The 15,736-nt window shown below is 36.6% G+C and overlaps 1 protein-coding gene across 8 annotated transcripts in view; it reads left to right on the top strand.

Annotated features, from left to right (window-relative positions):
- Positions 1–15,736, top strand: part of NEK1 (NIMA related kinase 1) — a 208,858-nt gene that overhangs the window by 135,205 nt on the left and 57,917 nt on the right. For 7 of the 8 annotated variants that reach the window (XM_032855471.1, XM_032855470.1, XM_032855469.1 and 4 more), the window contains one exon: positions 5,244–5,396. In XM_032855471.1, coding sequence (XP_032711362.1) covers positions 5,244–5,396 — 153 coding nt within the window. Of the gene's footprint in view, positions 1–5,243; positions 5,397–12,615; positions 12,672–15,736 lie in introns of those variants that run through there. The other variant, XM_032855472.1, reaches the window with a different exon arrangement.

The raw sequence follows: 15,736 nt of genomic DNA, 5'->3' as shown, positions 1-15,736 counted from the left end.
TCGATCCCAGGACCCTGAGATCATGACCTGATCTTTAACCCACTGAGCTTTAACCCACTGAGCTACCCAGGTGCCCCCAGTCTTTCTTTAAATCTGTTTTTTTTTTTTTTTCCTACTGTAAATATTGCCACCTAGGCTTTCTTTATGTTTTCCATTTGCATGGAATATCTTTTTCCATCCCTTCACTTCACTTGTCTGTGTGTGTCTTTAGGTCTTAAGTGAATTTCTTGTAGGCAGCATGTAAATGACCTTGGTTTTTTTTTTTTTTTTTGAAGATTTTATTTATTTATTTGACAGACCGAGATCACAAGTAGGCAGAGAGGCAGAGAGAGGGGGAAGCAGGCTCCCTGCTGAGCAGAGAGCCCTATGCGGGGCTCGATCCCAGGACCCTGAGATCATGACCTGAGCCGAAGGCAGAGGCTTAACCCACTGAGCCACCCAGGTGCCCCTGGACCTTGTTTTTTATCCATTCATCCACCCTGTGTCTTTTCTTTGAAATGTTTAGGTTATTTACATTAAAAATAGTTACTGATAGGTATGTACTTATTGCCATTTACTTTATTGTTTTCTGTAGTTTGTAGTTCTTCTGTGTACTGTTTTCTTCTTTTGCTCTTTTCCCTTGTGCTTTGGTGACTTCCCTTAGTATTATGTTTGTATTCCTTTCTCTTTATTTTTTCAGTATAGGTATTTGGTTTATGGGTACCATGAGGTTCATGTTATAACATCCTATATATCTAGAAGTATATTTTAAGTTGAAGGTTCAAGCACATTGTCAAAGCACTGCATTTTTATCCCCTTCCCCAACAACATGATTGTAATATTCTTATCTTTTAAACTTCACATTAGATATGAGGGTGGTTGATCCATGACCTTTGTTTTACGTTTACCTTTTACCAGTAAGATTTGTTCTTTCATAATTTTCTCATTTCTAGTTATAGTCTTTTCTTTTTTGTTTAATGAAATCCTTTCAACATATTTTGGAGAGCCAGTTTGGCATTGATGAACTCCTTTTAGCTTTTGCTTGTCTGGGAAACTGTATCTTCCTTCAGCTCTGAATGATAACTTTGTCAGGGAGAGTATTCTTGTTTATAAGTGTTTTTCCTTTCAGGACTTTGAGTATATCATGCCACTTTCTTCTGGCCTGTAAAGTTTCTGCTGAAAAATTAGTTGTTTTTCTCTTGCTGCTTAAAAGATTCTCTCTTTATTTTTAATTGTCAGTGCCTTGTAATATGTTTTGGTGAGGTCTTTTTGGGTTTGTTTTGTTTGGAACTCTCCTTACTGGACTTTGATGTATTTTACGTTGGCCAGGTTAGGGAAGTTTTTAGCAATTATTTCTTCAAATAGGTGTTCTGTTCCTTTCTTTTCCTTCTGGGACGCTATAATGTACTTGATGCTGTCCCAAGGGTCCCTTAAACTATTCTCATTTTTTAAAAAAAAAATTTTTAAAGATTTTATTTATTTATTTGACAGACAGAGATCACAAATAGGCAGAGAGGCAGGCAGAGAGAGAGAGGGGGAAGCAGGCTCCCCACCAAGCAGAGAGCCTTATGTGGGGCTCGATTGCAGGACCCTGAGATCATGATGTGAGCCGAAGTCAGAGGCTTTAACCCACTGAGCCACCCAGACGCCCCAAACTTCTCATTTTTAAAAATTCTTTTTTCTTATTGCTGTTCTGATTGGGTAATTGCCACTACACTGCTTTCCAGATTATTGATCCTTTCTTCTCTATCATCTAATCTGCTATGGATTCCCTCTAGTTTATTTTTTATTTCAGTTATTGTATTCTTTAGCTCTGATTGGTTCTTTTTATATTTTTAATCTCTTTGTTGAAGTTCTCACCCTGTTGTCTTCTGAGTTCAGTAAACATCTTTATGACCATTACTTTGAATTCTTTATCTGGTAGATTGCTTGTCTCCATTTCGTTTAGTTTTTTTCCTAAGGTTTTGTTTTGTTCTTTCGGTTTGGAACATACTTCTCTGTCTCCTTATTTTGCCTCTCTGTGTTTCTGTGTATTAGGTAGATTAGTTATACCTCCAGATTTTGAAGGAATGGCTTTATGCAGAAGAGGCCTAGTAGCACAAACCCCCATGGTCACCTGAGCGAGGTTCCCATGAGTGTTCCCTATGGTGGGTGGGGGCTGCCTGTACCCTCCTATTGTAGCTTGGTCAAGATTATTGCAGACTCACTGGTTTATGCAGCTGTCTGTGAGGTCTGACTTTCACTGCTGCATGTATACTGGTAAGTGGGGCTGGCCCTCAGTATGACTTGTTGTGAGATCTGGCTGCAACTTTCTAAGTGTTCTAATATTAAGGACCGACCCCCCAGATTGGGCTCACTTAGGAGGTGAACTTGAGGTGCTGCCTGATGGTGCTCTTCAGGAGTGATGGGAGAAGGAATTGCTTGGGAGGGGCTCCTGACCAACTTAAAGGCATGTTAGGGAAGGGACTCTGGGCCTGGGTGGATAGGTTGTGTGGGGCAAATCCACAGGGGAATGCCAGGATAGAGCTAGTGGTGCTAGCACTATAAGTGGAGAGTGTCAGAAATGGCACCTACCACAGGAACCTTAGTGACTCAGTAGACTGAGTGTCCAACTCTTGTTTTTGGCTCAGGTTATGATCTTGGGTAGTAGAGTCAAGCTCTGCATTGGGCTGTGCACTCAGGGGTGAGTCTGCTGAGTCTGCTTGGGATACTCTTTCTCCCTCTGCACCTCCTCTGCTTGCACTCTCTAAATGAATGAATGAATTAAATAATAACTATCTTAAAGAAAGAAGGAAAGAAAAGGAAGGAAGGAAAGAAGATAGAAAATAAATAAATAAATAAATGGCACCTACCAATGCTGGGTCAGCTAGGTAAAAGGAAGATATGAAAAACTGTACACATTAGCACTTACATCCATGGTGAACTTTTCCAACAAATCCCTGCCCCTCTGGCAGTTAAGTCAGTGGATTTCCTTCACTTGTAGCCCAGATAGTTTTCAAACTGCTACACTATATTGGAGTCAGTGACATTGTGCATATGCTCTTTAAAAATAGAGTTGCTGTTTCCTTCTGCTCTCTGGCTCTCCCAAACATAAGCAAGCATCCTTGGTCTTCAAAGCAAATGTTACAGGTTCTTGTCTTTCTGATGCAGGTCCCCTGGGCTGTGGAACCTCATGTGGGGCTCAGACCCCTCAGTCCTCAGGAAGGGCCTCTGTAGTTGTGATATCACTCACTTGTGGGTCACTGTGCCAGGGATGTGGGCTGTGACTAAATTGTGTCTCCATTCTCTAATAATCTCAATGTGGCTTTTTCTTCATATTTTTCGTTCTACATGATCTGTTCTGCTAGTCTTTATTTCATTCTCAGAGGTAGTTGTTTATATATAGTTGTATATTCTGGTGTATCCACAACAGGAGTTGGGTTTTTGGGGTGCCTGGGTGACTCAGTCAGCTAGGCATCTGCCTTCAGAAGTCATGGTCCTGGCATCAAGCCCAGCATTGGGCTCCCTGCTCAGAGGGGAGCCTGCTTGTCTCTTCTCCTCCCTCCTCATGCTATCTCTGTCTCTCTAAAATAAATAAATAAAATCTTTTTTTTTTTTTTAAGAGGAGTTGGGTTCTTGATCTTCCTACTCTGCCATATTGATTCTGCCCCCCCCAATATTTTTTAAAGATTTTGTTCATTTACTTGGGGGGGGGGTACAGAGGGAGAAGGAGATAAACCCAAACAGACTCGTCTCTGAGCCCAGAGCCAACAAAGGGCTTGATCTCACGACCCTGAGCTGAAATCCAGAGTCAGATGCTTAACCAACTGAGCCCCCCATAAGTATTTTAAAAGGCATTTGTCCATATTTTTACTACTAATATTAGTAATATCATTCGTCATTCATTCTATCATTTTCTGAAAGTCTTTTATTTTAAAAAAATTTTTTAAAAAATTATTTGAGTGAGAAAGAGAGAGCAAGCAGGGGGAGGGCCAGAGGGAGAGACGCAAACTCCCCACTGAGCGCAAAGCCTGACCTGGGCTCCATTTCATGACCTTAAGATCATGACCTGAGCCAAAATCAAGAGTCAGATGCTTACTTCTTCCTAGAAACATCTCCTAAGGCAAGGGAAGTAATGGCAAAAACGAACCACTGGGATTTCTATCAAGATAAAAAGCTTTTACACAGCAAAGGAAACACTCAACAAAACCAAAAAGCAGCCAACAGAATGGGAGAAGATATTTGCAAATGACATATCAAATAAAGGGCTAGTATCCAAAATCTATAAAGAACTTACCAAACTCAACACCCAAAGAACAAATAATCCAATCAAGAAATGGGCACAAGTGTATGTGAACAGATATTTCTGCAAAGAAGACACCCAAATGGCCAACAGACACATGAAAAAGTGCTCAGCACTTAAAGAAGATGTGGTGTGTATATATATAGACAATGGAATATTATGCAGCCTAATTGGGCTATGATGCTAAGCAAAATAAGTCAATTAGAGAAAGACAATTATCATAAGTTCTCACTGGTATGAGGAATTTGAGAAACAAGACTGAGGATCATAAGGGAAGGAAGGGAAAAATGAAACAAAACCAGAGAGGGAGACAAACTACAAGAGATTCTTTAAAAAAATTTTTTATTTTTTCAGTGTTCCAAGAATCATTGTTTATGCACCACACCCAGGGCTCCATGTAATATAAGAGACTCTTAATCATGGGAAACAAACTGAGGGTTGCTGGAGGGAAGGGGGGTGGGCAGGTTGGGATGGCTGGGTGATTGACATTGGCGAGGGTGTGTGCTGTGGTGAGTGCTGTGAATTGTGTAAGACTGATGAATGATTCACAGATCAGTACCCCTGAAACAAATATACATTATATGTTAATAGGGAAAAAAAAATTCTTTCATACAACCAAAAAAAAAAAAGAGAGAGAGAGAGATGCTTAACCAACTGAGCCACCACATGCCCCTGAAAGTATTTTAAAACATCATCAGCATAGGGGCACCTGGTTGGCTCAGTTGGTTAAGCAAATGCCTTCGGCTCAGGTCATGATCCCGGTGTCCCAGGATCAAGTCCCGCGTTGGGTTCCGAGCTCCTCGGGGAGTCTGCTTCTTCCTCTGACCTTCTCCCCTCTCATGCTCTCTCTGTCTCTCTCTCTCAAATAAATAAAATCTCAAAAAAAAAAAAAAATCAGCAGCATATGTTTAAATTTGCTTTATAATACAGTAATAGTATTATGTTCTATCAGCAAAATTTGTTTTTGTGTCTTTTTTTATAGAACATACAGTGGGAGAAGTTATCAAATTAGATCCTGGTGGATCTCCAAGAAAAGTGTGGGGGAGAAGCCCTACAGATTCAGTTCTAAAGATACTTGGAGAAGCTGAATTACAACTTCAGACAGAACTATTGGAAAACACAACCGTTAGAAGTGGTAAGCAGAAACAAGTTGTTTTTCTATAATAGAAGTAATGTTATTAAAATTTAAATTATAGGGGCACCTGAGTAGCTCTTTAAATTATAGGGGCACCTGAGTAGCTCAGTCAGTTAAGCATCTGCCTTTGGCTCAGGTCATGATCCCAGGGTCCTGGGATGGAGCCCCACATCAGGCTCCCTGCTATGCAGAGAACCTGCTTCTCCCTCTGCTATTCTCCCTGCTTGTGCTTTCTCTCTCTCTGTCAAATAATTAAATAAAATCTTTTTTAAAAATTTCAAATTGTATTTTTAAGATATGTTTACTTTAAGTGATGATATTTTTGTCAAATAATTTTCTAGTTAGGTGGAAAATAGTTGTATTTCTGAAGAGTTGTCTCAAAATTGTAGTCTTGAATTTTGACCTGACATAACCTGGATGGGATCTTAAAAGGAAATGGAAATGTATTTAGGGTGAGACAGAAAAGCAGAACAGTCAAAACATCATTTTACATGAAGAAAGATACAGGAACAATGCATGTGGATTCTGGATTAGGTTGAATAAAGATATCTGTAGTAGCTATGACTGACAACTGAGGACTGGGGAGGTTGAATTGTGAAGCGGGAGGAAAACATTTATATTCCATAAGTATTAAGGGTCTTGGTATTACAGCTATGCATATGAAGATTGTCCATGTATAAAACAGGTGTTTTCAGACTTTAGGACTTATTCAAATGAGGGGCTAAATATGGTTTTTCTTTTTTCAGAGTTTGCGTCTAGACACGAAAGTGTGTCACTCCTGTGTTCTCTCTCAATCTATCTCTTTTTTTCCCCTTAACTGTCTCTGTCAACTTTGTGCATACTTTTATCCTTGCCTTTTTCATGCAATATTACCACTTATTTGTTTTCATTTGTACCTGTCCTCTGAGAGCAAGGATGATCTTTTTACTCTTTATAGCTTTACTGCTTAACACATAGTAGTAGGAACAGCTAATTAGTGTTCCATAAATAGTTGGTAAATTGAAGTTAAAAAAAGACAAGTCATAAATTACTTCTCAGTTCCAGTTCTCTGAAGATGGATTATTTAAATATGGAGAATATTGAATATAGAGAGTTCTTTGAATTAGAGTGATGCTCACATTGGAACTGACAAAAAAAAATAACATAGGAGGTAAGGTTATTCACAGTGTATTTAAAGAAATTGGCCAGATACCAATATGCCAGTGAGATAAACCTGAACATGTGTTATTAAAGTGTAAAAAGTAGACTTATTTTTTTACTTATTTTTTTCTTTACTATTTTGATCATTCTAGCACTTTCTTTAGAAAAACGCAATTTGAAAAGAGATTGTATGTATAATTACTTGTTTGAAGAAAGGGTAAGAACACAAAATATGTGTATTTGTAATTGTTCACAGTCTTGTGTTTGGAAATTGCGCAGTTGTATGCTAGACACTGATCAAAAACAAAAATACTAGTAACAATATTCTTATATCTTAGTCTGATCCTATTGTCAAAATGCCTGAGGCTTTATTCAGGACAAAGAATGCCTCTGGGCTAAAACATTTTAAAAAATAATGATAAAAAATGGAGATTATTTTGTAATCTGAAAGTTCTTTATATGTTTATCCTCATTAGAACTATTACTTTAAAAACATTAGATTCTGATTTCTTTTATGTAAAATCATTATTGCTTAATGTATATAATTTGATATATAATAATACCTAGGCAGTGTGAAGGCAGGTCTTCTTCATTTTTAAATAATCCATCTTCAGAGAATTGGAACTGAGAATTAATTTATGATATGTCTTACTTTTTTTTAACTTCAATTTACCAAATATTTATGGAATACTAATTAGCTATTCTTGCTTCCATGTATTAAGCAGTAAAGGTACAAAGAGTAAAATGATCATCCTTGCTCTCAGAGGACAGATACAAATGAAAACAAGTAAGTGGTAATATTGCATGAAAAAGTCAAGGATAAAAGTATGCACATAGTTAAGAGGTAGTGTAGAGATGTTTAACTTTATCTTGGATATATGACTTCTTAGAGTTGTCATCTGCCCTCTTTAATCTTTCCCTAACTATAATTACTTAGAATATGCTCTGTGCTGGGATTTTAACACAAATCACAGTTTCTTATCACCTGGAAATCACACGTGACAAAGTCTATGTTGGAAATGTTGTATGTATACTGGTATGGAGCCACAGATTAGGAGGATTTACGTTGTCAGTACTGTATAATTTTGTTAAGGATGATAAGGCCCTTTGGATCAGAGAAAGCCACAGAGAGAGCAAGTGATTTGAGGTAGGCCAAAAATAAAAAAAGAGCTCAATGGGTAAATAAGGGAGAGAATGAAGTTCCAGGGAATACACAATCCCAGTATATGCAAAGACAAAAAGGGTTTATTTAATATGTATGTGGGAGCAACTTCATGCTGTGGAAGGAGAATGGGCTCTGGTCCAATTCTGGTTCAGTCACTTGCCCAGTGACATTTGCCCATGGACAAGTTCCACTGACTTTGACATTCAGTTTCTCCATGTGTAGAATGGAAACACTGTTATTAAGGGTTGTTTTGTGGATTTAATGAGGAACATAAAGGACCTGCAGTGTTCTCTAGTCTTCCAATCTTTATGCCAGTTTCTCAACAATTTGATTATCTTAAGTTCTTTTTGTAATAGAAGGGCTCCTGTGAACAATACGACCAGAGATTTTGCGTGTTTATAGCAGTTTGTCTTGAGACTTTCTTCCTTTTTTTTTTTTTTAAGATTTATATATTTATTATTTGAAAGATAGTGTGCGATGGGGAGGGAGAGAATCTCAAGCAGCCTTTCCACTGAGCACTAACCACCCCAAATGCAGGGCTCAGTCTCATGACCCTGAGATCATGACCAGAGCCCAAATCAAGAGTTGGATGCCTAACTGAGACACCCAGGTGCCCCTTAAGACTTTATTTTTGAAGGTCAGTTGGAATATAAATCCTTGGCCTACATTTCCATCCCTTGAATGTCTTATTATATAAAACTCCATTTTATTCTGTCAGAAATCTGATGACAATCTTATTTTCTTTTTGGTTGGATACTCGAAAGAATATCTTTTTCCTTAAAATTTTTTAAAAATATTTTTTTCTAGTAGTTTTTAAAAATACATTTTTCTAGTAGGTGCTGTGGTTTTTTCCCCCTAATAGTTACTTTTGTTTTAGAGTAATTTGGGATTCATAGCAATATTGATTAATAGACAGTAGAGTTTCAGTACATTCCTTCCTCTGATGTATGCTCCCCCTCCCAGCCTCCCAGTCTCCCTTCTCTAAAGTGGTTACAATTGGTGAACCAACATTGACACATTATGATCATCCCAAATCCATGGTAGACATTAAAGTATACTCTTGGTGTTCTATTTTTCATGGATTTTGACAAATATGTAGTGATACATATCCACTATTATAATATCATACAAAACAGTTTACTGCCCTTGAAAATCCCTGTGTTCTACCTATTTATTCCTCCCTCCTCTAGAACTCCTAGCAACCACCAATCTTTATACTATCTCATTAGTTTTGCCTTTTCTAGAATGTCGTGGTTGGAATCATACAATATGTAGTCTTTTCAGACTGGCTTCTTTGGTTAGTAATATGCATTTTACCTTTCCTCCATGTCTTTTCATCATATGATACCTCATTTCTTTTTAATGCCAAATAATATTACATTGTAGAGATATACCACAATATGTTTTTTGGGTTTTTTTTTAAAGATTTTACTTATTTATTTGACAGAGATCACAACAAGTAGGCAGAGAGACAGGCAGAGAGAGAAAGGAGGAAGCAGGCTCGCCGCTTAGCAGAGAGCCTGATGTGGGGCTTGATCCCAAAACCCTGGGATCATGACCTGAGCCGAAGGCAGAGGCTTTAACCCACTGAGCCACCCAGGTGCCCCTTTAGTTCATTTTTAAATTGGATTGTTCAGGTTTTTTTAATTGTGGAGTTGTAAGAGTGTTTTGTATGTATTGGTTAACAGTGCTTTAAGTCTTTGCCTTTTGCAGATATTTTCTTCTAGTCTGTGACTTGTCTTCTCATTTTCTTGATAGTGTCTTTCATAGAGCAGAAATTTTAAATTTTAGTAAAGTCCAGCTTATTAATTCTGTCTTTGGTGGATCATGCCTTTGGTAGTATATCTAAAAGTCATTGCCAAACTCAAGGTCATCTGGATTTTCTTCTCTAATGTTATAATTTTGTGTTTTACATCTACGTCTTTGTTCGATTTTGAGTTCATTTTTGAGAATGGTGTAAGGTCTGTGTCTAGATAATGTGTTTGGGGAAAGGGGGCTGGGATGTCCAGATGTTCCAGGACCATTGAATTGCCTTTGCTTTTTTGTTAAAGATCAGTTGACCATATTTATATAGGTCTGTTTCTGACCTATGTTCTGTTTCATTGATCTATTTGTTCTTTAACCATTACCATGCTGTCTTGATTTCTGTAGCTTTATAGTAAGTCTTGGAGTTGGGTAGTGTCATTCCTTTAACTGTGTTCTCCTTCAATATTGTGTTGGCTTCTCTGGGTCTTTTGTCTCTTCATATAAACTTTTAGAATCAGTTTGTCGATATCTACAAAATAACTTGCTGGGATTTTGATGAGATTGCACTGAATCCTTAGATCAGAGTGGAAAGGACTGACATCTTGACAGTATTGCGTCTTCCTATCCATAAACATGGAATATCTCTTTACTTAATTCTTCCTTAATTTTTTTTTTTAGAGTTTACGTTTTTCTCATCATAGTGTGTCTTTTTAATATGCGGTCTCCAGTCTTCCCCCACAATCTTAGGGAAGTGTTATTGAATTGTAGTTTTCCTAGTTTTCTGTTCTTTAAGTCTTTTTCAGGAACTTCTACTATTTGTATTTTTGATATTTTTCATCTTTCTCTAATATCTCTCACTTTCTCTTAAATCCTTTTTCTCACTTTTTTAAAAAGAGTTTATTTGTCACAGAGAGAGAGACAGGCAGGCAGAAGGAGGAGCAGGCTCCCCGCTCACTCAGTCCCAGGACCCTGGGATCATGACCTGAGCCAAAGGCAGACACTTAACTGACTAAACTACCCCGGAGTCCCTCTCACTTTTTTTTTTTTTTTTAAGATTTTATTTATTTATTTGGCAGAGAGATCACAAGCAGGCAGAGAGGCAGGCAGAGAGAGAGGAGGAAGCAGACTCCCTGCTGAGCAGAGAGCCCGATGCGAGGCTCGATCCCAGGATTCTGAGATCATGACCTGAGCCGAAGGCAGCGGCTTAACCCACTGAGCCACCCAGGCGCCCCTCCCTCTCACTTTTTAATTAAATTTTTTTCTCCTGTTCACCTTTTATAGCTCTTAAGACATTTTATGTTTTGTGTAGATGATCTTGTGTTTATTATAGGATATTTATAAGATTTTTTTCTGGTTTTTAACTATCAACTCCCTCATTTCTGATTATTTTCTCATTGTAATTTATATTCTCTAATGTCTTGTATCATATTCTTAATTTTACTAACAAATATTTAAATAGGTTATAGTTTTAGGTTTTTTGTGGGTTTCAGTTATATGTGGCAGTGCTTCTCAACTGAGGGTGATTCTACTCACAGAGGACAATTGGCATTTTTGGGAAACATTTTTGGTTATCAACTGGGAGCGATACTATAGGTATCTAGTAGGTAGAGGCCAAGGAAGCTGGTAAATCTTCTACAATGTGTACTATAACAAGTGTTCTCCAAAACAAATAATTATGTAATTTAGTAGTGCCAAAGTTAGGGAACACCAGTCTTTGGGGACATTACTTCTTACTCTGTTTCGTTCTTACAACTTGGACAGAAGTCAACAATAATCCTCGGTTACTTATTTTCACGTGAAATTAGTTTTACTAAACTTTTAGGAGAGTAGAGACTTTTCTCACTTCATCACTTAGGGCTTCCTTTTCTTTTATTTTCATTAAGTATTTTAAAATTATAGCCTTTTAGTTTCTGAGCTCTTCTGTCTCTGCTCCTCTCCCCTACTTTCTCTTTCCTTTGTTTTCTATTATCCCTGCATAGATCAATTTGGATTCTCCTACCAGCAATCTCTCCTGAGTGTGAGGCTTGGTTCTAGAAGGGAGTTTCAACTGGTTAGTTTTGAGAATCTCAGACCCACACTTCCCCAACACTTTCTGACTTCTCCATTTTCCCCTTTCATTTACTTGCAAATTAAAATGTATAAAAACTATTCCCATTTCAGCTGCTTTTCTTAAACTGACCCATTATGCTTGCTTGTGAATACCCGCTGGCTATTTTGGAGTTTCTTTTGATTTAGGGTCTGTCAGATGCCCTTCTATTTCCCTCTTTTGTACAGATGCTTTTACTACATGAGCTTGAAGGCTGTCAGTGATTTATCCCCATTCACAAATAATTGGGAGTTTGTGAGGATACCTTGTCACCTAGATTTGGTTTAGATATTATTCATGGCTATATGGTTCTGCTATCCTGTTGGGGTTTTTCTTTTTCTTTCTTTTTTTTTTTTTTTTCTGTTTTGTGCAGGGATTCAGGGAAATTTTTTAAAAATAGCATTCTTGGGGCACTTGGGTGGCTCAGTGGGTTAAGGCTCCTGCCTTCGACTCAGGTCATGATCCCAGGGACCTGGGATCGAGCCCCACATCGGGCTCTCTGCTTAGCAGGGAGCCTGCTTCCACCTCTCTCTCTCTCTCTCTGCCTGCCTCTCTGCCTTCTTGTTATCTCTGTCAAATAAATAAAATCTTTAAAAAAAATAGCGTTCTTTGCTAACTTCTCAGAATTTCTTTCTCTTTAAATATTTGATTGATGTATGTTGCTGTAAAACTTTTTCTCACATTTGACTGTTCTTTCCTTCTAAATATGTAACACTCCCAACCACCATCAGAGAAAATAACTCATGGAAGATGTTCACTTATGATTTTCCTTTTTTGTAATGTGCTAGTGGTGTTTGGGTATCAAGGTTTTGCTGACATTATAAAACAAGCTGGGGAATATTCCCTTTTTTCCTATTTTCTGGAAAACTTTGTAAAAAATTAATATTTTTTCCTTGAGTATTTGGAAGAATTCAACTATGAAGCCACAGGAACTTGGAGTTATCTCTGTAAGAAGATTTTAGTTATGGATTCGCTTTATGTTATAATTTCTTATGGATATTTAGATTATTTACAAGTATGTGGCAATTAATTTGTTAACATTTTTTAGTCTTCCTAGTTGTCTTTTTGTTATTGCTTTCTAGATTCATTGAATTGTGGTCACAGAACATCATACTGTGTATGATTTTCACCTTGAAATTTGGAAAATTGCTTTATTGCCCAACTTACAGTCTATATTGGTAAATATTTCGTATGTACTTGGAAAGTTATTGGGTAGTGTATGCATGTTCTGTGTCAAGTTGTTTAATCATTATATTCAAATCTGTATTTTTACTATTTTCATCTAGTTGTTTTATCAGTTATTGAGAGAAGAGTGTTAAAATCTCCCAAGTGGATTTTCTCCTTTTTTTTTTTTTTTAATTTATTTGACAGACAGAGATCACAAGGAGGCAGAGAGGTAATCAGAAAAAGAAAGAGAGGAGGAAACAGGCTCCCTGCAGAGCAGAGAGCCTGATGTGGGGCTAGATCCCAGGACCCTGGGATCAGGACCTGAGCTAAAGGCAGAGGCATTGACCCACTAAACCATCCAGGTGCCCCTCATTTTCTCCTTTTAATTCTATAGTTTTTTGCTACTTGAGCTAAGTTATTTAGTGTATGACAATTTAAATTGTGATTGTTTAGATTGTTGCATTATATTGTTTAAGTGGTTGCATTAACCTTTTTATACATCTTCCTGTTGTACTGACCATTTTTATTATTATGACATAATAAATTTATCTCTAGTAACATTATTTCTTTAAAGTCTATCTTATGTAGGTATAGCATTTTTTTGTTAATGTTTGCTTGTTATACTTTTTCTGTATCTTTAATTTCTCTGATTTCTTAGATTTATGTTTCTCTTATCTCAGATCCAACCTGACCATCTTTGTCTTTTCATCTGAGTGTTTAATTTGTTCATGCATTAATATAATTACTGATATGGTTTGCTCTTTACTCTGTGCACAGTCTTGCTATGTGTTTTTATGTGTTCCATCTGTACTTTGTTTCTTTATTCTTGTACCATTTTTTCCCTCTCTTTGAACTGATCAAGCATTTCATTTTTCTCTTCTATTTGTTTTAATTATACATTTTTCATTTACTCTTTTGTTTTGATCATAGAGATTACAAATTGTATCCTTAATTCTACCATAATGCTCATTCAGATCTACCTTAATTTAGTATTTATATTGCTTCTCAAACCACGTATGAGCCTTTTAACAATATTACACTATCCCTTCTAATCCTTTTGCTTAGTACATACTTTACTAACATATATCTTATGTAGCTCATAAGGCACTATTATGCTAAGCAATCAGTATTCATTTACATTTACCCACAGTTTATTCTTTACAATGTTCTTTATTCCTTCCTGAGATTCATACTTCCATTTGATATTTTTTTCCTTTAAATTGCCTTTAGTATTTCCTGCAGTGCAGATCTGCCCTGTATAAATCCTCTCAGCTTTTGTTTGTCTGAAAAGATTTTTATTTCACTTCCAGCTTTAAGTAATATTTTCAGTGTACTAAATGCTAAGTAGTTAGGGTTTCTTAAGGAGGGGGTTGTTTTTTGCTTTATTTCATTTTGTTCTTTGTACTTTAAAGGTATCGTTACATTTTCTTCCAGCATCCATAATTATATGTCATTTATGTGTCTTATTTTTGTTCCTTTGAAAGCAATATGTTTTTTTCTGAGCTTTTTAAGCAGTATTTCTTTGTTTTTCAGCAGTTTTACCATGATACGAGTAGATGTAGTTTCCTTTGTCTTTAACCTGCTGTAGATTTTTTCAGCTTCTTAAACCTAAAGGTTGATATATTTTCTTACAATTTGAGGAAGATTGCATTCATTAGATCTTTCTATATTCTGCCCAGTTATTTCTCTTTTTCTTTTTGGACTCTATTTACACATATATTAGACCTTTTGAATTTATCATGTTTGTTTTGGTCTTTAATGCTTTTTAAATATTTTCTTCATTTTTGCTTCAGTATGAATACAGGCATACCTCTGAGATATGGTGGGTTCAGTTTCAGACCACCGCAGTAAAGCAAATATCACAATAAAGCAAGCAAATGAATTTTTTGGTTTCCCTGTGCATAGAGAAGTTTTATTTACTACACTATAGTCTGTTAGGTGTATAATTGCACTCTAAGAAGGCAATGTACACATTTCATTTAAAAGTACTTATCGCTAAAAAAATACCATCATCTGAGCTTTCAGCAAGTCATCACTAATCACAGGTGGCCATATCAAATTTGTTATTAAAAAACAAATTTGTTATTAAATTAAATTTAATAATGAAAAGGTGAAATACCGCCATTACCAAAATGCAACAGAGACACAAAGTGAGCAAATGCTGTTAGAAAAGTGGCACCAATAGACTTGCTTAATGCAGGGTTGCCATCGACCTTCCATTTGTAAAAAAAAAAAAAACACAATTATCTATAAAACGCGCTAAAACAAGGTATGCCTGCATTTGTATCGATCTGTCATTGCACTAACTCTATCTTCTGTGGTCTCTAACCTTCTGAGGTCTCCAAATGAGTCCAATGAGTTCATAATATCAGATATTGTGTAGTGCTAGAATGTCCATTTAATATTCTTTTATAGATTTCACTTCTCTCTTGAAAATGCCCATAGATTTATCCCTTTGGCCCATCTCTCGCTCTTTTTTCTTGAACATACTGTTCAAAATTATTTTAAAGTAACTATGTCATAAATTTAATATCTGAGGTATCTATTTATGTTTCTATTATTATCTGTTTCTGTTGTTTCTGTTTTTCTTGTTTTTTAGTCATTTTCTATTTTTTTTTAAACCATGATTTATGACAGAAGTCAATAAATTGTGAGATTATAGGCATTCTAGGATTTATGAGTCCATATGATCCATATTCCTCTTCTTTTAAAATTTTTCTACAGGTATACCTGGGTGGCTCAGTCAGTTAAGTGTCTGACTCTTGGTTTTAGCTCAGGTCATGATCTTGTGGTCAGGCACTCAAGCCCTGCTTTGCTCTCTGTGCTCAGTGCTGAGTTTGCTTCAGATTCTCATCCTCCCCTCTGCTCCTCCCTGTGCTCACGGGAGCATGCTCTCTCTCTCTAAGATAAGTAAATAAAATCTTTAAAAAAAAAATGTGTTTTCTACAGCACTTAAAAAATGCAAAAACTGTTTTTAACTCATAGACTATACAAAACCAGGACATAGGTTATAATTGTTGTACTTGTGTTTTACAA

The sequence above is a fragment of the Lontra canadensis genome, unplaced genomic scaffold, assembly GCF_010015895.1.
Source record: "Lontra canadensis isolate GAN:19392208 unplaced genomic scaffold, GSC_riverotter_1.0 scaffold10, whole genome shotgun sequence".
Classification (NCBI taxonomy): domain Eukaryota; kingdom Metazoa; phylum Chordata; class Mammalia; order Carnivora; family Mustelidae; genus Lontra; species Lontra canadensis.
The sequence above is the reverse complement of the archived record's forward strand: the minus strand, read 5'-3'. Positions and strand labels throughout refer to the sequence as shown.